This window comes from Dermacentor albipictus, chromosome 3, assembly GCF_038994185.2.
Source record: "Dermacentor albipictus isolate Rhodes 1998 colony chromosome 3, USDA_Dalb.pri_finalv2, whole genome shotgun sequence".
Lineage (NCBI taxonomy): Eukaryota > Metazoa > Arthropoda > Arachnida > Ixodida > Ixodidae > Dermacentor > Dermacentor albipictus.
The window spans coordinates 96,616,014-96,642,633 of record NC_091823.1 but is presented as its reverse complement, the minus strand read 5'-3'; the positions used below and the strand labels follow the sequence as shown (position 1 = coordinate 96,642,633).

General features: G+C 42.7%; 1 protein-coding gene across 1 annotated transcript; it reads right to left on the bottom strand.

Moving 5' to 3' along the window:
- Positions 1 to 452: 452 nt before the first annotated feature.
- Positions 453 to 26,220, bottom strand: bys (Bystin). The gene is made up of 10 exons (XM_065431045.1): positions 25,987 to 26,220; positions 22,814 to 22,902; positions 21,560 to 21,683; positions 20,512 to 20,644; positions 13,660 to 13,802; positions 9,160 to 9,257; positions 8,959 to 9,037; positions 6,465 to 6,530; positions 3,732 to 3,940; positions 453 to 824 (listed from the first exon to the last, which is right to left on the bottom strand). The coding sequence occupies exons 1-10, from the start codon at positions 26,116 to 26,118 to the stop codon at positions 533 to 535; spliced, it is 1,365 nt and encodes a 454-aa protein (XP_065287117.1). The 5' UTR covers positions 26,119 to 26,220; the 3' UTR covers positions 453 to 532.
- Positions 26,221 to 26,620: the final 400 nt, after the last annotated feature.

Genomic DNA, 26,620 nt, shown 5'->3' with positions numbered 1-26,620 from the left:
ATATTTAAAATTTTCTTTTGGTCGAAGATTAAAGCAGCACAAGAACATTATCAGCATACTGTATGTTGCCACCAGTGTTCCTGGTCTTGGATATGTTTCTTCGCATTATTGTACAGTCGAACCTCAATACCACATTGATATTTTCATACTCACAGGGCACAAACGGCATTTAAAAAATGCTGTTTGAATTATCTGTTACTGATATTTCAGTACGTATTAATATTTGTTACCATACAGCAAATTATCAGATATAACAGTAAATATGAAAATTTTCTCACCAATTTAGGCATGTAATAAATATATTCTTATATTGGATATAATGAATGTACTTTTGTGTCAGATGCGACTTGGTCATAACGGGATTCAACTGTAGGACACATCGCCACTTACATGGCTAACACTACGCAAATGCTCTTTTTTTACAGTTTTTGCATACAGGACTAACACAGTCATACCTTTCGTCAAACAAGCTTTATTGTACACCACATCACGGGCAGGCTATCTTAAATTATCCTAAACCCACTGCCCCGCATCACGTGACCATCTCGGATGCAGGTTCTTCTTCTGGGCCTCCCTCTCTGCTGGCCATGGCGGTAGCAGAATCCCCCTCCTGTGGCATGGGCTCGGGCACCTCGATGTCCCTGCAGGTGGCATGCTGCAGTTCCCAGCGTATCTCGGGCGTGATGGTGTGGTGGGGCTGGGCACGCAGCAGCGCCAACAGGGCCTCTCTCTGCTCCGACGAGATGTCGCCCTTGTAGCGCTGGCAGAAGCTCAGCAGGCACTGGTGCCACAGCACTGGAAGCTCCCGCTGCTCCCTCTCGAACCTGGTGGTGACCAATTTGAGTTGACTGTTTATTGATGCAGACAAAAAAAAAGAGGCACAGAAAAAAGAAAGACATAGTAGAAGCGAAGATGAGAAAAGTGTGTAGCCACGGCCCTCGTAACTGACTCACTGCCTTGCAGGCATCTTAACTATTCCGAGGCCAAAGTATGGCAATAAACGTATGCTGTGAATACGAGGTGGGAACTGGAAGTGGAGGGCATTAGGTATGAAATAATTAAAGCAGCTTGGAAGATGGACAGGAAAAACAGAGGGCATTCTGGGTACTTGGTGGCCCCGTTTCCTTCGCAGACATCCTGCACTATCACACAATCAGGCATCGCAGAACGTGATGACAGTCGACAGCAGAAACGTGAAAATGAGCAAAGGCACTACGAAAGGGAAGCTGCACTTAAAGGGTCCCTGAAAGGGTTGTTGTCACATGCCTAGACACAAGCCACGTTTACCAGGATACAGCAGAAGCGCATTTTATTAGTAGTTTATCACACTGCACATGCTAATAAGCCACCATTTACATTAATGCGCATTTTCCTGTCCAGCAAGCTAACCCCAACTAGTCTCCGACTTGAGAGTTAGCACTCTCACTTCTGATAAGTCTGCTTTTGCTGCCTCATTGTGAAATGCACTGGAAGTGCCTGCAGGATGTCGGCTACATTCTGCTAAGTTGTCCTTTATTTGTCTGCATGGACAGATTTTCACGACGTTTATTTTGCAGAAATGTACCATACTGCATCAGGATATTAAAATTTCCCAGAACGTCTGCAACTGTTGCCATGTCTAGTGATAGCTGAGTGTGGGACTTTCAGCTTCAATCCTTTCAAAGCAGACTTGGCCATTTAATGCAGCAAATCAAGTAATTCACAAATGTTAATGTGATTTATTAATGACAAAGAAGACGCTGTTTCAAGGTGTGTAATGTACTCACAAGAGAAAAGAAATCGCATGCAGCCTGCTTCGTAAGCCGCCATCTTTGTTTTGATGTCCCCGCAGGGCGGAAGCCGCGGCTGCCGGTCGATTGGCTGGTTGTCATTCCGCAGCAAATATGTACCCATAATTCCCGATATGATCCATTGCTTAAGGGGGCCGCTGAAATGCATTCTTTATCTCAAGCTACCTCTGCTTGGTGAATTTGATGTGATACACCTTCCCTAGCAAATCACTTCACTTACATTAGATGCGATATGCTTGAAAGTTAACACAATATGCTTCCGTCATTCGTGTAATAATTCATGCAAATGCAGCTACAAGGGGTGTCTCTCAAGGAATGCTTTCTCACAAGAATTTCATGCCAGTACACTATAATAATGCACACGGTGGGTAAACATCACCCTCCTCTCAAGCCACAATTTCTTTTTTTAGCCAATCAGATTATACTTGCCCGAATGACCTCACTCACCCATGCTGTGCAGCGTGGGAAGGGGCAACTGAAAACTCGCGGGAGCAGTGCCGCTGTGATAGGTAGCAATGTACATTTTTATATCGTTATAATAAATTACACAATTTACGCAGAGTGCTTAAATCTTTCCCTCAATGATCAGAAAGATCTATCCTACCAAATCAGTAAATTTGTACAGAATCATCAAAATCATGTCAAGGTCCCTTTGAAGGCCAAGAAGTGGACCAGAAAGTCGTATCTTAAGTTTTGTTATTTTCGCATTTCCCAGACACTTTAATTATGAGATTCATTTCACTAGATTTTGAGGTCCTTCATTTTCAAAAGGTTTTTGCAAGTTCTGTGCCAGTATGTTTTCCCTTGATTTCTCAAAGCAACAATTCTGACATACTTGCAATTTTGGAGGGAAAATAGCTTGTGTGCTGTTTTAGCTATTGGAACAATTTTTTTACCTAAAAAACAAATTTATAACATGTATGCAAGGCCCAATTTTAACACGATATTTTTCGAAATCTTTTTTAATGAGTCTACGTTTCATATATTAGGAGGGAAAATTTTTCAAGAAACATTGATGGACTCTGACAAGTTCAAATGGACCGAGGACATTGATTTATACCTTAGTGCACACTGTATTCTAGATAAGTCTATATCCTAACCACTGTGTTCTTTTTATCTTTGCCTAGGTCATTCTTCTCAAAAAAGAAAAAAGAACAGTTTTTACAGTATATGAAGAACTGTTTGTCCTAGGGCAATTTTTAGTATCAGCACACCAAAGCAAAAACAAAACATGTAGGCAGATCCAACGCACACGGTGGTTTCTTTGTGAGGTAAAGCTTTCGTGAAGCGGTTAATGAAGCGCAATAAATTTACCCATTTCATTGCTTGATCTTTGCCATAAAGAAAACTGACACACGCATGTGCTCTTCTACACTTGTGCTATGCAATGTGACAAATCTTATATTGCATGTATTTCTTTGTTTTGTCTCATTATATGTACAAGCAAATTCTTGGCACATTGCCTGTTGTGGGTGTGCGTTTGTATGAAAATCATAATGATTAATGGCCTAACGGTTAGAGTACCAAGCTGCTGTGCAGGCAGGCCGAAGTTCGAATTCTGCCGCCGGATGAGCTTTTATGTTTTTATAAAATCGAGGTGGAATCTTCTTGGCAAGAACCCGACCAACGACCGACTGACCCAGCCAAAACCATGGGATGGTAGGCAAAGAAAGCTTAGCTCTAATACGCAAGGTATGCAAGCATGAAGATCCATCTAGAAATAAGAAAGTTGGCTTTCAAGTGCGGCAGTAAGTACAATGTTTACGTTCTCTGTTCCCAGGCTTAGACACATGCAAGTGAAATTGTGAGGTTATTTCCAGGAGCAATGTCGCGCGAGTGCGCTTTGTAGCTTTCCCACTCATTGCTACAGAAACTTGTCTGCGAGTAAGGTGTCGGGGACTCGTGCCGCAGTGCCGCGACGCAGCAACAAACGGGGCTCACTTGAGGAAGTGATGCACGACTGCATCGATGACCCGATAGGGCAGGGTGTACTTCTTGTCGATCAGCAGGCGCAGGAATATCGAGTTGGCACCCGTGTAGGGCATCTCTGCAATCTTCAGCATGGCCGCGCAAGCGTGCAGCATGGGCACCGAGTTCTTACTCAACACGCTGCCCACGATGATGGCCTCGCGTAAAGTGCAAGTCCCCGACTGAAACGAGAAAAGTCGAAAGATAAAAGTGAGCGAACCACTGCCCCCCCGATTCTCAAAAAACATGCATGTTTGCTTCCTAACAGGCACACATATGACATTGCCAAGCTTTCGCATGTGTTTTCTCTTCCTGTTACCCATTGCTATTTTGTACATCTTATGTTTGTGCATGTACTCAAAAGAGCTTTCTCTCCAATGTAGACTTTTGGGACCTCCTTATGTGTGTTTGTATGCTGTATTCACACGACATTGTACAGGAGACTTGTTAATTCGACTCTGGTTAATACAAATTTTTCGCTTAGCGACCTCTTTACCTCTTTCTGAGTACCTATGCTGTATTTGCATGTCTTTGTAAAAATAACTTCCATTAATTTGACTCGGGTTAATTCGATCCTAAGCTTGGGGCCCTGCCAGCGCACACACATTTCCATGAGCCCAAACTTTCATTATATCAATCATAAAGTTGGCCTTCACCAGATAATATAATCTTGACTAGTTAGCACGCGCTTGCCTAACCTCAATGGCTATCCCAACAGTGACCCCTTTAGTGGCGTCTGCCTTAGCAGAGCTTAGAATGCAGTTAATGCATTAAACACATCTCATCTCCCTCCAAAACAGCTATTCCCGACCTGCCCCGAGATTTTCACAGGCTCACAATAAATGATTACAGTACTTAACCGATTCTTACCAGAGTTTTCCTTTCTCCCAGGGAAACTGGTTCAAAAATTGTCAGCTTGGTGCCATCAGATACGAAACCAAAAGCCTGTTTGCGGCATTTGAACCAACCCACTGCAGAGCCAGCCTAGCCAGCACACTCATCACTGCCATCTTAAGATGACAATAGAAGTAGTATTCGCTAGCCACCCTATTTTCACACTCCGTGAGACGACAACACACCACTTTCAGTAGTCTGTTATGAAAGCTCACTCAAAACATGTTATTTTGCCTGCTAAGCTAGCAGCAACAAGTCACGCCACGTGTTTTTATCATTTTGGAGTTGCATTCGTCGCACAACAAGCTAGTGAAGTGGTTAGTATATGTGTAGTGCACACCAAGGAACGCGTCGCTGGTGGCAGGCTTGGGAAGTGCACTCGGGAAAGGAGGCAGCCATCCACTGTAGTTTTCAGCATGTTTGCTCGTGCTTCTCTGTTTTATTAACGTTTTCGGAGCAAAATAAGCAACACCCTTTGCATGTATGTAATGGCCAAAGCTTCAAGGCATGCCGAAGAACAATAATCATGTAGTGGGGTTGTCAAATACCTGCAAAAAATTTGCCGCTGAAACCGTTGTAATCATTCGCCGCGAGGCCGCATGAGCGGCAGCAATCGATCATCGCCATTCGGTGAAAAATTTCTTGTCCTCATGCTTTTTTTCGTGATCTTGTTTTTTGCACCTAATCATGTTTGCACGGGTAAGTGACGAAGTTAATCACGGCCTACCCATATTTTGTTCGGTTTGTACACAGTGCAGAATGCGGGTTAAAGGCCTTTCACTTATGTTCTGGATGCCGTTTGCCTGCTTCTAGCACTTCCCACTTCTTTGCCGTTTCGCCCTAGCTAAGGTGCACACGTGCACAGTGCATTGTGTTGTATGTTAAAGCTGCCAAGGCTTGCAGGGATTGAAATTGATTGTTCTTTGTTTTACTTTTTTTGACACACAAGGTAGCAAAAGTATCTGAATTATTCGGCAGGCCGGAAAAATTAATTTCAAGAGTAAAATGCGTTATGTTTTACAACTCCAGCACCATGGGAAAATCATTCCAGGCCACGAGTGCGTTTCACATTAGTCTGTCGCAATGCGCACCGTCATGAAGTGCACATATTGTGCATGCGACCATGACTTCGTGGCGCTGTTAGTTTAAACTGTTTTCCGCGAATTCATAATTTCAGAACATTGTCTGCATGTGAGCTTTCGCCATTCCCTATACCAGTTCGCGCACCTGTAAACTTATGCAATACGAGTTCCGGATAGTTGCTGGCTGATCGTGTGCAAAGTTGCCCACTTCACGCATGCTACAGTCAGTGCAGCCTGTACACCTGATGTTGCACCAGATCAATGTGTATTCATCTACATTTATCAAAATACCTTTGATAACCTTCCTTTGACGACATGCCACCAGACTAGCCCACTGGCTAAACCTAACCAGTGTTGTCCCGTAGGGAGTCAGCTGCCAAAGCTGTTGCGGTTAAGTGCAGTGTCAATGAAATGTTTTGCACTGGCTGTACGGCACTTGGAAAATGGAGGAGTCACCTTGCCAACGAAAGTGAGGGCACATCCTGGTCGTATGCTTCAATTCCTGGAGACATGCAGCTGCATGGTCTACATGTTTTTCACATGCACAGCCTTTGAAAACTGTTTTGGTTGCAGCACGGTACTCACTTATATAGTGCGGAAGTGCGCAACTACAATGACTTATGTTATAAGTGGTCTAAGCTATGGTATAAAACCTAGCAAGCTGCAGGGACTAGAGGGAGAAAATACCAAGAAAGCTTGCATACAGCAGGGGATACTCAGGTGAACGAACCTCACACAAAGGAAGTATGATCCCCTTGAAGAAGGCACCTGGTTTGAACAGGGCTTTGCGCAGGGCCTGGAAGAACAGCAAGAGAGGACACAGTCAAAATCAGTGCACAAGTGAACTTGGCTAGCAAGATAATTTCACTCTGTTAAGAGGTGGTGACACACATGCAAGCAGGAAAGCAAGCCCTAATGGGCCTGTGGAAAGGAACTGACTACTGGGCTAATGTGCGCTTTGTGAGCAAAGGAACTTGGAGGTGGCAGCAGCGAAGAATGCAGTCACTTAATGCACCCTGAAATGTACCCTTATTCATGGGCATCACTGTGCAATCTTTGTAAACCAGTAGTCATCATGACCATTAAAGGACCCCTCACTAGGTCTGGCCATTTTGAGCTGACAAGCAGTGTGCATACAATGCGCATTAACGATTGTGCCTGCTAAGTATTACATCACTACGTGCCACAGAAGAGCTGAAATTTCAAACTGAACATTGTTTGCCCTATGTGCATTGCACTGCTGTGACATCGCTCAAAGTTACATGTAACTTCAAGAATTATTCTGGGCAACATCTGATATTTGTGTGGTGTGTTGCTTCAATAGGTTAATTAACATTTACAGAAATAATAAAGCACCCAAACTGAACGCCTGCGTGTTCTTGTTTTACTTCACACCGCAGCAACAGAGGTACAGTAGAACCTTGTTCGTAAGTTTTGGAAAAAGCCGCAACAAAAATTTACTACCCGGGAAAACGTACGATCCGAAGTAACTAAAAAGATCTGACAGACTCAAATATTTTTTACGTCTACATAATTCGAAGCGTCACGTGGATTGTTGCAGCACAAGATGCCAATGCGCGTTATGCTGGTGGTGCTTCGGTGGCCCAAGACGCGTTTTGCTGTTTTCCTGTTGCGTGGCGTTTTAAGAGGGGACAATCAAGCTAGTGGGTGATGCCGGATGCCGCCGAAGCGAAAAGTGATGCCCACATTGCGCTGCCTGCAGCAGGGAACAGCAGCGTGCTTGGATTATTGCCTACTAAAAGCATGCAGTACGCTGCCAATAGTACTATGCACCATGCGCTGTAGAACAGATAGGTGAAGATGCTTATCGCACTGGGTTTGGCACTGATAGCTGTGAATGCAGCGTGCGACAACCTGGGCGGAGATTTGCTGGTGCCGGAATAATAAACTTCCATCGTTTTCATGCGAAATGGGCTGCTATATACTGATCTCGATCGTGCCTTTTCTTGTTCACATGGGACCTAGCAGATGGAAAATGTATACAATCACAGTCTACAGCAAAGAATGGCTGTAGACTACGGCTTTCACATTATCACACTAATGGCTTTCATTTATCGCATATTAAAAGCATCTGCTGTGCTTACAACGACACCACACGCTGTGAAACAGATAGGTGAAGGTGTTTATCACAATAAAATTGGCGGTGACAGCTGTGACTGCCGCGTGCGATGACCCCGGAGGAGATTTGCTGTTACCGAAATGCGAAATTGAGTGCGCGCCGGCGTTTTCACGTGAAACGGGCAGGCGAGTATAGCAGTGAAGCTGCCGTGGCGGGCAGTTATAGTACACTGTTCTCGATCGCGCCTGGCTCGCGCATTTCCTTGTTTACATGAGATCTAGCAGCCGGAAAACATATCATGTGATTGCAGTTTGGCGACATACTGAATGTTGGTGCCGAAAAATCATGTTTTCTGGGAATGCATGAAGCGGTAAAAAATGAGCATAACTCCATTGGGTCATTTTTTTTTTTTTTGTTCTCGATTATGAACGTTGGTGCCAGGAAAACGTACATAACGGGAAAGTACCAGCAAGGTTCTACTGTCCTTCCATTTTGTCTGCTTGTTCCCACATCGTGTAGTCATGCGCACAGACAACGAAAGTACTATGTCATTTTCACCGTGTTCCAGCATGCGATCATGTTTTATGAACTGCTTGTGTCTGCCTCAGTATTCGCGTAGCACTAACTTATACCACTAGTCAAGTGTACTTGTACTTTGAGTGCCACTTGTTTTGCTGGGCACAGGTTCGCCCAACAAAGAGTTAACCTTTCAAAGTCACCCTTTCGTCAGTGTTATTCTATGCCATCATGACAACGTGACCATATTCAGATGCACCAAGTGTGTACATAGTGGCAGCACCGCTAGATGACGCAGCGTGTCCCAAGGAATGCACGAGAGAAACCCAGCTGCATACATGCATCATAAATGACTTGTTTCAGTGATGGCAATACGGTGCATTGCTACACTGCTTCTATGCTAATTTCACCAATGTCGACGTTCATCACGAGATGGTTTCTATTAGAATATTTTGATGACTCCAGGTTGCCTACTTGTTCTTCCAGTTACCCTGCAGTTGGTAAACAGCTCTTATGTCCTCTTTCTTCATTCCATGTCTACACTTTCGAGGTGCAGATATTATTTGTGCACTTCAGCTGTGCCCACTAGCGCCACCCTCCAATGTAACAGCAACAGCTCATGTAATACCTGGTACAGGTGGTAGTTGAGCTTCTTATACTCGGCTATGTCATCTCGCACACGTGGCAGCAGGACAAGGTTGTAAAACCTATAAACAAGAAAAAATTTTTTAGAAAGCATCACCGCAGCACAAACTTGCTTCTACAGAAGTAGGGGTACTAAAGACCTGGGCACAAGCACAGGCAACGGTGCACAGGCAAAGGCACTCACCTCTGAGCCATCTTCTCCTTAAGGTTTGAAGCGAAAATACGAGTTGCCTGGTACATTGCAGCTGATGACCATGAGTCAGGGTCAGTTAGGTACAGCACCTGCCATAGAACACACAGAGCAACATCAACACAATGACCAACACATAGCTGGATCATTACAAACTAGGAGTGTGCCGATGGTAATTTTTGAGAGCGAATGAAATATGAATAGAATGGCGCAAGAAACTAATTGAATCCTTTTCTAATAGCTTTTAATAAAAAACAGTTGTTCTCCCCAACAATATAAAATTAAGCTCATATTGTATTATTCAGACTGTTAGTAAATTTCTGTCTTAACATTACATGTGTTGAAGCACTGCTTATTAAATGTCTGAGTGACACATCCGAAACAGATAGGCACTTTGTTTAGACACCCAGACTTCCTCAGGGAGTGCGAATGATTGCTGTTTAAAAGCAAAAGTCTGCCTCTCTGAGTGACAAACAGCTTGCTCTACTACATCTTTGTATTTTGCTCACCCTGCTTGGACTTCTTGTCTGCAGTATTGCATAAATAAATAAAAATAAATAATAATAACTTCCGGTGTTTCATGCCTACTATAGCCACTGGGATTAAAATTTATAGCACTTTAGCTCCAATTTTATGTTTGACTGCACACAATAGAGGATTTAGGTTATTTGAACACTATTAAAAAGAAATTTGTAGTTACGAATACCAAGTAGCATGTGATTCAAAGACCGAATCAAATAGGGCATTATTAAATTTCATTATTAGTAAATTTGGAACATCCGCACACCCTTAATTGCAACAGAAGCCAGCTTCACTGTACACGGCCAGCAAACACAACCAAGCAACTGTAGCGTGCAGGACCTGCTGTAGCAGCGGCCGTCCTTGGCCAGCTGCTCTTTCTTATAAGTCGTATCAGCATAACAGGTGCACGTGCCGTGCTTCTTTGAGCAACAGAAACTAAAAATTCAACAAAGTAGGTTCTGGGTTCTTACGTGCCAAAAGCATGATATGATTATGAGGCACACTGTGGAGGGGGGACTCCAGGTTAGCTTTGACTATACCTGGGCTTCATTAACGTGCACCTGCATCTAAGTACACGACTGATTTTGCATTTGGCCCCCCATCGAAATTAGTCGCCTGTGGCCAGGATCAGACCCACAACCAAGAGCTTAGCGGCTCAACGCCATAGCCACTATGCTACCACAGCGCTTCGACAGAAGAAACATTCGCTCCAGCCGTAGGACGCATCAAGCAGCACAGAAGTGCTGCTGCCGCCTCATGCGAGAACTCTGGCACTGCGGTCATTCAGCTAATGTTAGAGCACATTATTTACAAACACATTATGGAATACCTTGGGTCATAAATTACTAACTAATGTCCAGCACGGCTTCAGACGTGGATTCAGCACATTAAGACAGCTAAGTGAAATTACACATGACATTTGCATTAACCTCGATGCGGGTAACCAAACTGACGCAATCTTCGCTGACTTTTCAAAAGCATTCAACAATGTGATTCCTACAAAATCTATGTATAAACTTGACGCCATCCTTAATAATCCCCACTTTTCCAGCTGGATTTCTAGTTTTCTTTCCCATCAATCTCAATTTGTGTCCTTTAACCGAGCTAACTCCAGCGTAGCAGAGTTACCCTCGGGAGTGCCACACGGTTCCGTGTTGGGTCCGCTGCTTTTCTTGATATATACAAATGATTTGCCTCGTCACATAACCTCAAATTTAGATTTGTATGCTGATGACTGCATATTATATCATGAAATTGCTTGCCTTTATGACCATTTACAGCTTCAAAAATCACTTTCTAATTTTAGCTCTTGGTGTACTACATGGCAAATGACAATTAATGTCTGTAAAACCATCGTTATGACTTTCACTAATGAAACTACGCCTTTCAATTTTTTTTCTTACAGAATTGGTGATACCCCATTCAGAATGTAAGTGAATACAAATACCTTGGTCTTGCTTTCACACCCAGTATGCCTTGGCCCAAACACATAAATTAACCTCAAAGGCACTGAGAAAGTCAGGCTATCTATACCGGACATTAAGCACGGCGCCAAGGGATACTAAGCTACTGATGTATAAACCTCCAATCTGGTGTTTACTAGAATATGCTTCTCCTGTCTGGAATCTGCACAAGCAATGCGACATTAATCAAATTGACACTATCCAAAAGAAAACGATTTGCTTCATATGCCGTAGGCTCTATAGAGATTTGTCACCTTCCGCAACGCTTCCATCCCCAGGCTTGCAACCACTCCCAGATTGCTGACGCACGGAATCACTAAAGTTTCTGCATTTCATTATTAACCCTTTCACGGTAAATGCCGTAAATATACGGCACTGCGAACAAGTCCGAAAATGGTTGATACCATATATTTACGGCGCCGTCTGTACGTTTAAAAAGCGCGCCAATTTCCTAACTTTTTCTTTTCTGTCATGTGCTGCCACTATGTGGGGATACAGAGAATTTATTTCACGCGCCTCCCTCTCTCAGTTTTCGTTGCATGGTTTGTTTTAGCACTAGTTTGCTCCCGTGCGTCTATATACCACCGCTCGCGCATTGGCGCACGTGCGTGCTGGCGGCCGTTTGGATTTTGTTTCGCGGGCGGTTTTGGCTTTTTCCACTTGCGAAACTGATGGCTATCTCGTTACTAATTGCTCAAAGGGTGACTGCTTGTTTCTCGCTCATTTAGTGCTCACAGGGGTGCGCATAGGAAGGATGTAGCCGTGCATGCGTTTCCATTTCTTTTCCTTCTTTCCTTCTTTTAAGACTCGCGAAAACTAATTGCCCTAGCTGGTTGGCGATAAGATGAAGATTAGTGGAAGTTTGTCACACATGTTGCTTTTTTTGATGGGCACACAACCAAACATTTTTCTTGAGTGCACACACCTACGCAGTTCAATTACGCTATGGATGTACGTATTAGTGTAAGGGCAGGAACATTTGAGACTTGCAAAATATTCTCGTGTGCGGATTTTCAAAGCCTTGAACTATGTGCATAAAAATGCATAAAATTTTTAATCCTGATAAGATTTTTTTCCTTTTTTATTGTTGTTATTCATAAATGAAGAGTGCATATGTACCAACACAAAATATTTTTTTCTCACTTTACGGTCACCCTAGAAAAATTACGGTAATTTTTTTTCAAACTAAATCCCTAAGAAGAACTGGAATCTGCAATAAAAAAAAATCGACCCTGGGCGGTCACATATGGCGAAAAAAATCAACCCTCAAAGGGTTAACTCCTCTTGCCGGATTTCATCAGATAACTATCTAACTCCTGCTATACCATCCAATACTAGAAGTCACCTAAACACTGCACCTTATTTTGCCCGCACAGACACCTTTAAATACAGTTTCTTTCCCCATGTTATTGAATATTGGAATTCTTTGCCTGGTAATACTTGTTCTCTGACTTTAAACTTATTTTTAGTGACCTTTGAATAGGTAGTTATCTTCATTGCGTCTGTATTGTTCACACTGCCTTTTATTGTTTGTCATTGTTCTGCTTTTCACACCCACTCCTGCAATAGCCCAATAGGGCTGCAGTATGTACAAATAAATAATAATAAATTAGTGACAGCTTTGAATGGAGTGGCTGAGCTTGTTTAGTACACCTGGTCACACTACTATTTTATGCAAACTCATGAACATGTTTAAACATACTACTAATTACCACCAGTCATACGACTTGTCCATATAAACCATTGTAACCCAATATAAATGATTAATTTTTTTTCTAATGCCATATAGCCATCAATGTGAAACTTCACTCTCTATTACATGTTGTAATATCAGAGCAAAGATACCTGTAAAGTGAAAAACATCTGCATAACTGCTTTGACATTTACAAATAGCTCAAAGCCTTATTCATAGCTCACTACAGCTACAAAATGCCGGCACTTACAGCCACAATGGCAGAATCCCCACACTTTCATATATTCAACAGTACATCAGTAGCTCATACGTTCTGTGGCTAAAAAGAAATCACCATCTTGAAATGCAGGCACAGCAGCTGCACTTTTCCAAGAGCAGAACGCAAGAATGCGTGCCTGCCGAGGTTCCAGTATATATGCAAGAACCTGCTGGGTTACTCAAAATAAGTTAAATAACGAAATTGCAATGTATGCCAGCGCATGCAAGTTTATGCTGCTTAACCGTGAAAAAACTGAAGCGAAAAAAAAGATAAAGAGACAAGCAAGTCGACAAAAAATAAGCGGGAGCCCTCCATTCAACTTTCCTCAAGGGCCATAATGTACGCTTTAATATGTGCATTTCAATTCAATTTATTCTTCTTTTTTTTCACATGACAGAAAATACGAAAAATATGTTTGCATACAAATGGCATTGTCAAGGTGCGAAGTTCGATCATCATTGTTGCTTTTAAAAAATGCAGTGAAAAGACATTGAGCCATTCACATTGTGTGGCCAATCTGTCGTAGCCGTGCAGCAGTACGAAAGAGCCACTCTTACCTGTTCCCAGTTGGAGAGTGCAGGGATGATCTTGAATGCCTTGGGAAGCTTGCCAGAGCGGTACCGACTCAGCACTTTCTTTACCCCACGGTACATCTCCACAACCTTGGGATCCAAGTCAGCCATCTGCACACTGCCCGCATCTGCAATGATTTACGAGACCATCTGCTTGCGCACAACAGTAGCAACCAAGAGTCTATAACATGCAGTTGAATGTTGTGGAAGCCAAAAGCCAGATGACTCAGCTGTTACGGGGGGGACAAGCAAGCATTGTAAACACGGCCTGTGGAGAGCGGGGGACAGGGCGGCACCTTGGCTGGAAAACTGAACAGCTGACACATAGTATGGATTCACTTCTATGCAGCAAAAAAAGGCAAGCCAAAAGTGGTTGACACAAAGAAAGACAAGGTCCTCTTGGGCGAATTACTGTACCCCAAGGTTTGTTGTTTAGACTGCACTACATTCGACATCAATCCACATTCTTTTACAGCACTATTTCCAGGATCGGCCTATACTTTTTGCTGAATAAAGCCAGACTTCCAGATCAAAGTGCGCAAACTTTTAACAAACGCACCTGGGTTTCATTTTGGCCCTTTTTTAGCTAATTGTGCATTTTTACTGCTCCGCGCATAGCTTAACTTTGAGCGCCTTTTTCATTACAAGCTCAATTTTGACGCCATTTTTTTGTGTGCTAGAAGACCTCAAGTCATCTTATTTATTGAGACGAATGTGGCCAGATACCCCAACCTTGCAAACCCCAATTTGACATCAAGTCTCCAAAGAAGACCTTGTCTTCAACAACATCTAAAGGATTGGGAATACTTCAGCAGAGTGCTCTGCAATAACTTTAAACAAGCTCCTCCTTCCCTAAATAAAATTGGTGCTTCTTTTTTTTTTTCTCATTCTTGCACCACTGTTCTTTCCAGATCATACAAGTCCTCTAAAGTTAAAGCATCGATAATTTTTTCTCATCGTCATCATCATCAGCCTGGTTGCGCCCACTGCAGGGCAAAGGCCTCTCCCATGCTTCTCCAACAACCCCGGTCATGTACTAATTGTGGCCATGCCGTGCCTGCAAACTTCTTAATCTCATCCGCCCACCTAACTTTCTGCCGCCCCCTGCTACGCTTCCCTTCCCTTGGGATCCAGTCCGTAACCCTTAATGACCATCGGTTATCTTCCCTCCTCATTACATGTCCTGCCCATGCCCATTTCTTTTTCTTGATTTCAACTAAGATGTCATTAACTCGCGTTTGTTCCCTCACCCAATCTGCTCTTTTCTTATCCCTTAACGTTACACCTATCATTCTTCTTTCCATAGCTCGTTGTGTCGTCCTCAATTTGAGTAGAACCCTTTTCGTAAGCCTCCAGGTTTCTGCCCCGTAGGTGAGTATTGGTAAGACACAGCTATTATATACTTTTCTCTTGAGGGATAATGGCAACCTGCTGTTCATGATTTGGGAATGCGTGCCAAACGCACCCCAGCCCATTCTTATTCTTCTGATTATTTCCGTCTCATGATCCAGATCCGCCGTCACTACCTGCCCTAAGTAGATGTATTCCCTTACGACTTCCAGTGCCTCGCTGATTATTGTAAATTGCTGTTCTCTCCCAAGACTGTTAAGCATTACTTTAGTTTTCTGCAGATTAATTTTTAGACTCACTCTTCTGCTTTGCCTCTCCAGGTCAGTGAGCATGCATTGCAATTGGTCCCCTGAGTTACTTAGCAAGGCAATATCATCAGCGAATCGCAAGTTACTAAGGTATTCTCCATTAACTTTTATCCCCAATTCTTCCCAATCCAGGTCTCTGAATACCTCCTGTAAACACGCTGTGAAGAGCATTGGAGATATCGTATCTCCCTGCCTGACGCCTTTCTTTATTGGGATTTTGTTGCTTGCTTTATGGAGGACAACGGTGGCTGTGGAGCCGCTATAGATATCTTCCAGTATTTTTACATATGGCTCATCTACACCCTGATTTCTTAATGCCTCCATCACTGCTGAGGTTTCGACTGAATCAAACGCTTTCTCGTAATCAATGAAAGCTATATATAAGGGTTGGTTATATTCTGCACATTTCTCTATCACTTGATTGATAGTGTGAATATGGTCTAATGTTGAGTAGCCTTTACGGAATCCTGCCTGGTCCTTTGGTTGACAGAAGTCTAAGGTGTTCATGATTCTATTTGCAATTACCTTAGTAAATACTTTGTAGGCAACGGACAGTAAGCTGATCGGTCTATAATTTTTCAAGTCTTTGGCGTCCCCTTTCTTATGGATTAGGATTATGTTAGCGTTCTTCCATGATTCCGGTACGCTCGAGGTCATGAGGCATTGCGCATACAGGGTGGCCAGTTTCTCTAGAACAATCTGTCCACCATCCTTCAACAAATCTGCTGTTACCTGATCCTCCCCAGCTGCCTTCCCCCTTTGCATATCTCCTAAGGCTTTCTTTACTTCTTCCGGCGTTACCTTCGGTATTTCTAATTCCTCTAGACTATTTTCTCTTCCATTATCGTCGTGGGTGCCACTGTTACTGTATAAATCTCTATAGAACTCCTCAGCCACTTGAACTATCTCATCCATATTCGTAATGATATTGCCGGCTTTGTCTCTTAACGCATACATCTGATTCTTGCCAATTCCTAGTTTTTTCTTCACTGTTTTTAGGCTTCCTCCATTCCTGAGAGCATGTTCAATTCTATCCATATTATACTTCCTTATGTCAGCTGTCTTACGCTTGTTGATTAACTTCGAAAGTTCTGCCAGTTCTATTCTAGCTGTAGGGCTAGATGCTTTCATACATTGGCGTTTCTTGATCAGATCTTTCGTCTCCTGCGATAGTTTGCTGGTATCCTGCCTAACGGAGTTACCACCGACTTCCATTGCACACTCCTTAATGATGCCCACAAGATTGTCGTTCATTGCTTCAACACTAAGGTCCTCTTCCTGAGTTAAAGCTGAATACCTGTTCTGTAGCTTGATCTGGAATTCCTCTATTTTCCCTCTTACCGCTAACTCATTAATCGGCTTCTTATGTACCAGTTTCTTCCGTTCCCTCCTCAGGTCTAGGCTAATTCGAGTTCTTACCATCCTGTGGTCACTGCAGCACACCTTGCCGAGCACGTCCACATCTTGTATGATGCCAGGGTTAGCGCAGAGTATGAAGTCTATTTCATATCTAGTCTCGCCGTTCGGGCTCCTCCACGTCCACTTTCGGCTAACCCGCTTGCGGAAAAAGGTATTCATTATCCTCATATTATTCTGTTCCGCAAACTCTACTAATAACTCTCCCCTGCTATTCCTAGGGCCTATGCCATATTCGCCCGCTGCCTTGTCTCCAGCCTGCTTCTTGCCTACCTTGGCATTAAAGTCGCCCATTAGTATAGTGTATTTAGTTTTCACTCTATCGATCGCCGATTCCACGTCTTCATAGAAGCTTTCGACTTCCTGGTCATCATGATTGGATGTAGGGGCGTAGACCTGTACAATCTTCATTTTGTACCGCTTATTAAGTTTCACAACAAGACCTGCCACCTTCTCGTTAATGCTATAGAATTCCTGTATGTTACCAGCTATATTCTTATTAACCAGGAATCCGACTCCTAGTTCTCTCCTCTCCGCTAAGCCCCGGTAGCACAGGACGTGCCCGCTTTTCAACACTGTATATGCTTCTTTTGGCCTCCTAACTTCACTGAGCCCTATTATATCCCATTTACTTCCCTCTAATTCCTCCAACAGCAATGCTAGACTCGCCTCACTAGATAACGTTCTAGCGTTAAACGTTGCCAGGTTCATATTCCAATGGTGGCCTGTCCGGAGCCAGTTATTCTTAGCACCCTCTGCTGCGTCGCAGGTCTGACCGCCGCCGTGGTCAGTTGCTTTGCAGCTGCTGGGGACTGAGGGCCGGGGTTTGATTGTTGTGTTCATAAGAAGTTGTGGCCAAGTACTGCACCAGGGTGGCCAATCCTGCTCTGGTGAGGGAGTGCGTTACCGGTTCTGGTCACCGGGATCAGGCCACACTCCAGGCCTGTTTGTGCAATTTTTATCAACACGCGGATTTTTATTATTTTTTTTCTAAAACCGGTGGAAAATTGCCGGCACCGGGATTCGAACCACGGATCTCTTGCACGCGAGGCGGGTGTTCTACCTCTACGCCATCGCTGTGCTTTTTTCTAGGCAAATGCTATCTGCACAAATAGTTGCTTGCATATATGTAGTTTATTTGCTTTGACAGACACAGTTTTTTTTTTTTGTGAACAAGTAGGGCCAGCAAAAAAAAAAAAATTATTTCACAAGTTACACATATGTTTATACAGTGAAAGCTCGTTAATTCGAAGTTCAATAATTCAAATTTATGTATAATTTGAACTGTACGATTTGGTCCGGCCAAGCTCCACAGAAGTCTACGTATAAAAAAGTCCATTAATTCGAACGCGAGAAGGTTCCCTCACGGATAATTCGAACTACGCTCTCCTGGCACACGGCCAGAGAAACGCGCCTACTGTCTCCACACAAGGCTGTATTGCCTCCTAAACAGAGAGAACGGCGAGAGAAGGTAAAATCGGAAAAAAATCTAACCGACGCGGGGTCAGCCAGAAGGCAGCGGCGGCTGCCGCCTCTCCGTTCTACGTAACCTCCGAGACTTGCCCGTTGCGAATCTCGGAGGCTTTGCAAATTTTGTACAGCTGCTAATGTTGTGCGGAGATGGCACGGCAAGCGTCAAAACACAGCGAATCAAGTACATCGCAGCTGCGCTTGCAATCAAGAACCAACGAATCGGGGCCTTCGCCACCTTCACATGTTCGGCGTCTTTGTCTCGGCAGTCTTCATCGGTTGTGTACCTCTGTTTTCAGCTTAGGAGGTCCGTCGCGATTCCTTGTGATGGTGTTAAGCCTCGGCTAACGTTCGTTTCGGTGGACATCGGTGGTGTGGCACAGTCGGACCCAGAGCTTCGACTTGAAGATGGCGGGTGCCCGCGGCACACGCCATCACTTTCTGACATGCCAAATTTCTAACATTCCCTACTGCTTCCAAATCGCAGTGTACTGTTGCTCTCCTTCACTTTCATTAGTTCGAACTTTCGTTAATTCGAACTGAAGCGGCTTCCCCTTGCGGTTCGAATTAACGAGCTTTTACTGTAATTAAAAATTGAGTGGTAAATTTGAAGACTTCATTCTGTTCGATTCATCAAGAATGCTTTCATTTCGAGATATTCATCATTAAGGTTGACACTCAGTAGGATAATTTTGCATTTATAGGCAAGAGTCTAGACACAGACTGAACCCACAAATGACGTATGCATAGCTTATCGAGAGGCATTGTTGGCTGAGAAAGGGCAGTAGCACAGCTGCAATAAGCTTCGCAGGCTTCTAGGCTGGCATGCTACTTACTCAACAATGTCACAAGGTGGGATTGTCATTTTGTCACGACTTTTGCCTCTTAATGTGAAATTAGCATACTGAGAGTCAAACTTGATGGTGAAAATGACTGCCAACGGATTTCTCAAACTTCTTGCAAGAGCATCCGAATCAATGCGTGGGCAGTCCAAGAATGCCAATTTTAGCAGTAAAATCATTTTATTACTTTTTACAACACCAGCGTCATGAAAAAGTGACTTAATTTTGTCCTGTGCTGTGTCTCACTGATATACTATGTAATTGAAATGCCACAATGGTCGACACTGTGGGGGCGGCACACTTTCGCTCCTCACGCAGCTCAATATGCCTGCATGCTGCAACAAACATACGATACAGCAATTTTTGTCAAAGCCAGTATCCAGCGGCGAAAGTCACTGTTTGGCGCAGAGTCGACCAAAATCTTAGTAGCGGCCGTACACCATTCTTACACCTTTAAATCACCAGGCCAACAAAAGTGGGGGAAAGGCAACAAATTGAACAGCAGAAAAATTTTTCACCGCCGCCATGTCTGTGCTAATAAGTGCGCTATTTTCAAAAATTCGGGCGAGACACCATACACTGTCCAAAATTTCGGTCACCATTTTACATTGGCCACACAGGAGAGGAGCGTGGCATGTGGCTAGGCGCCAGTGCAATTGCTTACTGTCGCCCGAAAAGCAAGGCTGTCCCGTTGCCTAAGGATCCCACAAGCGTTGGGATGGAAGGTATTGAATGTTGACAACAGCACACTGAAGAAACAGCAGTACGATCCAGGCTTAATTGGAGAGGCTTGACTTGGTCCACTACGGAGCTAACGCAGCTGCTGGTCCACGCTATGCCACTTTCGATGGTGTCGTAAAACGGCACTTGGGGACTTACCCCCATATTCAGAAATGTATCTTAGCTTGAAGCCCACGTTTGACTTGGATCTAATTGACGCCTGCTGTGAATGCACATAAAGAAATGCATTAAACGTACTGGGTACGTTCACACCAGGCATCATTTAAGTCAAGTCAAGCATGGGCTTCATGTTAGGATGCATTTTTAAATACAGCAGCTATTAGTTCCATTTTTAAAAGCCCGAGCAACCCTATAGACACAGAGTGGATGCAGATTTCTCATATTTTGCTCAAATGTAGCAGAGTTTGCCTCTCGGCGCAGTTCGGCGCATTTGGCGCAGCAGTGGCATCACTGCACAGCATGTGTGAAACCCAAAGGGTTAAGCAAACGTGCATGAGAGTTGTACATGTGTTTTCTTTGTTTCATACACTGTAAATAGTTGCTTTCATAATTAAATGTAATGTGTGTTCATATCAACAATGGGCAATATGGACGTAATTTTGGCGATTGCTCATTATCCCAGCGACAACACAAGGTCATTTGACAGTAACTTCAACTGCTAGATGCGACGAAGTAAGGGCAGATAATCCCCAAAATGCACGGACACTCACCCGAAAATAGCGTGGCCACCTCTGTCTCATGCTCCTTGAGCTTCTCCATGATAATGTCGGCCAATGTGCGCCGAGACTTGCTGTTCTCGTTCATGAATAGCTCGAGTGCCTTCTCATCCGCCTCATCCACTTCCTGTGAGAGGTTTTGGAAAATGATGATTCAAACAGTCACTCCACATCCTCAAGCAATTTTCAGCATAATAAAAAAGTCATTCTACAAAAATTTTAAAAGGTACAGACACAAATTTTCAAACTCTCATTCTTTCTCTTTCAAGCTTAAAATGGTGGAATTGCTACAAACAAAACTAATAACAAATTGCAGTGCAGAATTTTCATACAAGTGGCATTTATTAGTCTTATTATTCAAACAGTGAAATATGCAAACCAAATATAGAATCAAATACAGAATGTACCTCCACCCCACCCCTTCATCGGGTGGCTCTTTTTGTGTGTGTGTGAGTTGCTATACATATCTATACTGAACTTCTCAGCAGACACACTGAATAACCTGAAAGTTTCATGCCTTTATGTCTCTACTTTCTTCATTGACCCTGAGCTAGGAACTGTTCATCATCCTTGTGCCTCTCTTACAATTTAAAAGAATTGTCAATTTAGAGAATTTAAAGAGCGGTTGCTTTCACATTTTGGAAACTACAATTGAACGATTTCTCTTTTCATTCCAAGTGTTGTTGCACTTGAAGTCACCTGTACTCCTATTTTGTTTTGCTGCATCACTTAACCTTACTTAACCTGCGTTATTTCAATTCATTCTTGATGTAACATCTTTGACTTATGTATATCTATGACTCTCCCCCCCTTATGTAATACCCTTTAAAGGGTCCTTAAGGGTCTAATAAATGATGATGATGATGATGAAACTATTAGACACTGTATTAAATATTTTGGGCGGTTCATTTTTATATATTGACATTGACTTGATCAGAAAATATCACTATTTTAACATCCCTGTTATTATTTATCTGACAGAATAAACCTTTCACTCTTGACAACCTTGCGCAACGATCAATATGCTAACAGCACCACTCACAATCGTCTCATAAAATGTGTCATCTTCGGGAGGCTCCTCATAGTCATCTTCGTCATCACTTGACGCACCCTTGTTGAGCAGCCGAGGCTTGGCATCAGGCACCTTGAACTTGACTCCAGCGGAGCTGCAAAGATGACACAGCTTAGTAATTTTTAAGCCAGCATGACAATTACTGCAAGAAGTAAATATTTCCATCAAAGATATAGTTTGAACGGTCCTTTCATTTTCAGAATTATTAAAATAAAATGCACAGTGGCAGAGCCGATCAAGAATTAGAATTGTTAAGTGAGTTTTGCTGCATTGGCAAATACAGCACAATTGACTAGTAAACATGCAGTGTATTGGAAAAACGTAGAGCCATTTGAGAAATTTGCCTGAAAAAGAATAAAACACACACACACACACGACTACATACTGACACTGGAAACATATGTACTGTTTTATTTAGCCTACATTACATATATTAATCAATTTAACATCATACCTTCAAAAACATGCATGCAGCATGTTTTTCTTGCAACATGTCTGTTTTCTCTATGTGGTTATAACCTTCATTAGTGATTTCAATCTTGAGGCATTCTCTTGGCGCAAACGATAGTACATGCTTTGACAAAAAGGAGACATGCATGACAACACAGTTTAATGTAAATGTGCCCCCTTATGTGGACGCAATGCCATCTGATGCACTCATGACATCTTTCTCTACTGAGCAAATAGCGAAATATATTATCTGCCATTTTTCTTGCGAGTAATGACTGTGAATGCTGCAGCAAATTTCTTTTTAGACATTTAAGCCCGCATTGTGATCTTCAAACGATCATTAAGTGTAGGCAGTAGATCGTAGCTGGTCAACACACATTAAGTTGATGGGGCCCAAAAACACACTGTTCACAGGCTAAAGAGAAAAACAGGTAGCAAGTGTGAATATGGGGGTACAGACTTTGGTTTCAGTGGCAACAGCATTTAAATGCACTAGCAAAGAAAAGAATGTTTACATGCTTTTCCAGCAACAACAAAGGTATGACACACTCGCAACAGTTCGTGCCAAAGACCATGGTGATGAAACCATCATTCCCTGCCACTGCAGCCGATGAGGCGACAGCAGCAGCTAATTAGGTTAAATTTCGTGATTTACCAACACGCCTTCAGACGAGTTACAGCAGCACGGATAAAGAGGTCATGCCAAGACAATAGCTATGAGCATAGAGCTCGGCTACGAACTGACTACCTAAGCAGTGAGCTCCCTCAGGTTACCTGGATTGGAGCCCATGCTCTTCTTCCAGGTCCTCCTGCTGTTTGCGAGCCTGGTCTAGAATCTTCTTCGTGAGCTTGTCATCTACAAACTGCAACAGAAGACGGCGTGGTCAGCAATCTATGCCGAGGCACCAAAATCTGCGCGAGTTTGAGAAGACGTAAATGTTGATCCTTGTGACCTACTGGCACGTAACCACTCTGAGGGATTGGCCAAGAATCAAGTAGGTTATAGTAAAGTGTAAAACAAGTCAAAATTTCATAATAGGTAAGCTACAATCGAAAGATAGAGATTGCAGAGCCTGCATGATCTTATGAAACTGAAATTTCTACTATGACCATAAAGTAAAACAATTCAAGTTCGATTTTGGTGAAAGAAAAGGAGGCTAAAAATTTTGTATTCAGAGTTTAAATATCAATTATCCTAAAAGAAAATCCTGGATGGCAGTGCTAACCTTCCCACCGCTATGCCTAAGTGTAGTGGCAACTAAGGATAGTACGTTTCGAACAGCTAAATCTAATCCAAGAAGGTGGAGTGGTGTTTCTAGGGTCCGTTTTTTTTTTAAGCTAATAAATTATCAACAAGAAAGTAAATGTTCTATGGTCTCATCTTCTTTACACATATGACAAATTGGTGAGGGTGCCAAACCAGCCCTGTAAAAATAAATATTTAAGAAAGGTATGCGACAGCGAAGCCAATTAACGGTTACTTCAATTTTTCTCTATTGACATACAGTGCTTTTTCAGGGGTACAATAAGTGTTTAAAATGGGAGGAATTTGTTACAGATGGTAGAGAATTCTAGCAACATCATTTGTTCCCGAAATCTTGCAGCTATGTTCAAGCCAGATGCAGGGAGAAATTGAACGACTGGGCCAACTATCGAAGCTTTTGCCAATGAATCAGCCATTTCATTTAGAACTAGGCCTGTATGCCCAGGTACCCAGTCTAAATGGATATTAGCTAAGTGTTTAAGTACCAAGGATTAAACACTTGAAGAACCTGAGATTCATTAGGTGCTGTGAGTTAAGTGCACAAGGACAAAGAATCAGTAACAATGACTACAAGAGCTATTGTTGGGCTTCATTTACGAAGGGCCAGTACCAATGCTGAAAATTCTGCAAGAAATATTGGTACAAAGTCTGGAAGCCGCAGGGAAAATGACCAATTGAGAATAGGGCTGAATATGCCAATACCACTTTTTTACTGGCTCTGCGTGGCATCAGTCACTGTGACTACATTTGTTTGTGATTTTATTAAATAATTCTGTAGAATAGCACTTATCATTCATTAGGGCCAGTGTTTTTCATTGCTTGGAAAAATATTGTCAAACTGTATGTTAACAGAATTTTCCCCACCACAAATGGGCTTTACCTCTCTGATCCAAATGTTCAAAGGATCAAGGAGAGTTTGTACAAATTAACTTGGGGGGTATGGAACCAAGGCCAATGTCAATCACAAAACATATCAGGCTGAGAAATGAACACTGTTTGGCAGCGCCTTATTGGTGATTTTCCATTCCGGTGGAATCCAAGCTGCTCTGATAGAATAATTTATGATGTTTAGTAGATCTTCTTGTGACTCTTTGTGACTAGCACATTGTGTTGTCGTCTCCCTTACGTCCTTGTTTGCTGGCGCTAAATGTGCTTTCAATTTACCAACACGCCCAACAAATGGCAATGCTACAATTTATTTCTAGTACATCGGGCTCTTTTCTGTGTTCATCGTTAAATCCATGTAGCGCATTGTATTGTCGTCTCCCTTACGTCCTTGTTTGCTGGCGCTAAATATGCTTTCAATTTACCAACACGCCCAACAAATGGCAATGCTACAATTTATTTCTTTATATAAGATCTTTAACATAGCCGAAAAAACTCCATCAAGGCCTGGAGCCACAGTCAGAATTCTTGACATTTGAATATGACAATTCATCCACAGATATCTTTGCAAAATCCTCATAAATATGGGAAATCAATGCAAGCAGAGGAACATTAGAAGAAAAGCGATGCTCCAGCCCTTTCGCAATAACTTCCAATGACTCTATCATGTCTTGTGGGGATTTGACATTTACCAGCAACGGAATCATTTTCTTGTATCTAAGAAAGCTGAATAGCCAGGTGGCTTTTTTTTTTTATATATATATAATCCTCGCAAGCAGTCGTGAACCTCAAGTTCAGCTTTTCCATGGAAATACTTAAAGAGGGAGGAAACGCTTAATGCTTTTTGCTTAGAATTCGCTTCAGATAGGGTAGCCAATGATGATCGCAAATTACTTTGGAATTTACTGTAATTTATGCATGCTCGCGCCCGAGACACTAGAATGTTACCGGGCACATAATTTCAAAAATCACCGGAATGTGGCGACTATTTGTGGCTTAGTCAACAGTCTACCAAGAGGATATTCAACGACCTGAACCTGAGATAGTCAAATCTAGAGCCGAAGTAGCTAAACCTCTAACAAGAGTAGGATGTCCTGAATTTCGACATAAGAGATTATTGTACCGAGACCAATGCCACGGTCGAGTACCGCACGGATCTGTATTTAAACCCCATGTCAGATGATGGCAGTTGAAATCACCCGCCAATATGACATAATTTCCGCTAATATAAATACCAATATAAATTGCACTACCCAGAGGCCGTGTGTCCTGAACCCCTGACGGATAGTATATATTGGCGATGAAAAATGAACGACATAATGGTAGATTTAAGGCTATTACTAGAATTTTCAATTCAAGGGCTGAAGTTGCAGTGCTATGTTTGCTTTGTGGCAAATTCTGGTTGAAACTAATGTCAGTAATCCACTATCTCTTGTATACCGATCTAAACGAAAAGAGCGATAATTTCTTAAACGAAACTATTTTTCTCTGGGGCAAGCCAAGTTTCTCGCAAAGTGATTATCTCTGGATTTAATCGAACAGTGAGACACGACAAATCTGTGGAAGCTGCAAAAATTGAACGACAGTTATACTGTAATACTTTTAAAGATCCTATGGTGGATATAGTATTGCACTAGCAACAACCTTCTCCAAAATACCCGCCTTAAGGATCTTCTATATGTGCAGGCTTTCTGTTCTTATTCTGGTGCGACCAGGAAGAAGCACGGTTAAATGGTGACCGGCTACGTTTTTGAGCTCGAGCATCGAGTTCAATGTCAGAAGACGACGATCCTCTCACCTGTTCGTCTTCATCCTTTCTGTTCCTCGACTTCACTCTGGCTTTTCTGGCCGACACCTCCTCCTTAAGCTGCTCGTCTAAAGGTACATTACGGCGCTGTTTTCCGATTTTGATTTTACTAGCTTTGCCCATTTTATGACTAAATAAAGACGTTCACAGCACGACTGAGCACATGGAAAACACTTTCTATGCCGTGCAGAAAAGGAGAGCCGTTCTCGGATTGACTTGGATAGTACTTTCGCTGACTGGCTCATGTTACGCAGAAAACAATACTATTTATTTATTTATTTTTGTTATTTTAAGTGTATTTAAGTTTTTTTAATTTAATGATTGCAATATCTTGCAAAAAATAAAACTTTGTGGTTTATAATGCTATTTTCGAATGCGAGCAAAAGTAGCAGACGCCTGCAGACGCTCATAGTCCATCAAAGGTCTATGACGAGTTGGTGGTTGTGGTCAACTAAAGTAATTTAAATAGCCTAGCACTAGGTTTGGTTCTGCCTCTGCGTATGGAACCGCAATTTGTTATCAGAAACCACGTCCTCCGTGTCAGTAACAATGGCAATAAATGACAAGTTTCGCTTTTCAATCCATTTTTCTGCAACATATTAGAATAACCGTACTCTCAGAAAAA

Excerpts from the sequence above, each read along its gene's own strand:
- bys (XM_065431045.1), bottom strand. The coding sequence starts at position 26,118 with ATGGGCAAAGCTAGTAAAATCAAAATCGGAAAACAGCGCCGTAATGTA. Across the intron at positions 3,941-6,464 it reads TCATACTTCCTTTGTGTGAG|TCGGGGACTTGCACTTTACG; the intron begins GTTCGTTCACCT and ends TTCTCGTTTCAG. Across the intron at positions 825-3,731 it reads GTCGTGCATCACTTCCTCAA|GTTCGAGAGGGAGCAGCGGG; the intron begins GTGAGCCCCGTT and ends GGTCACCACCAG.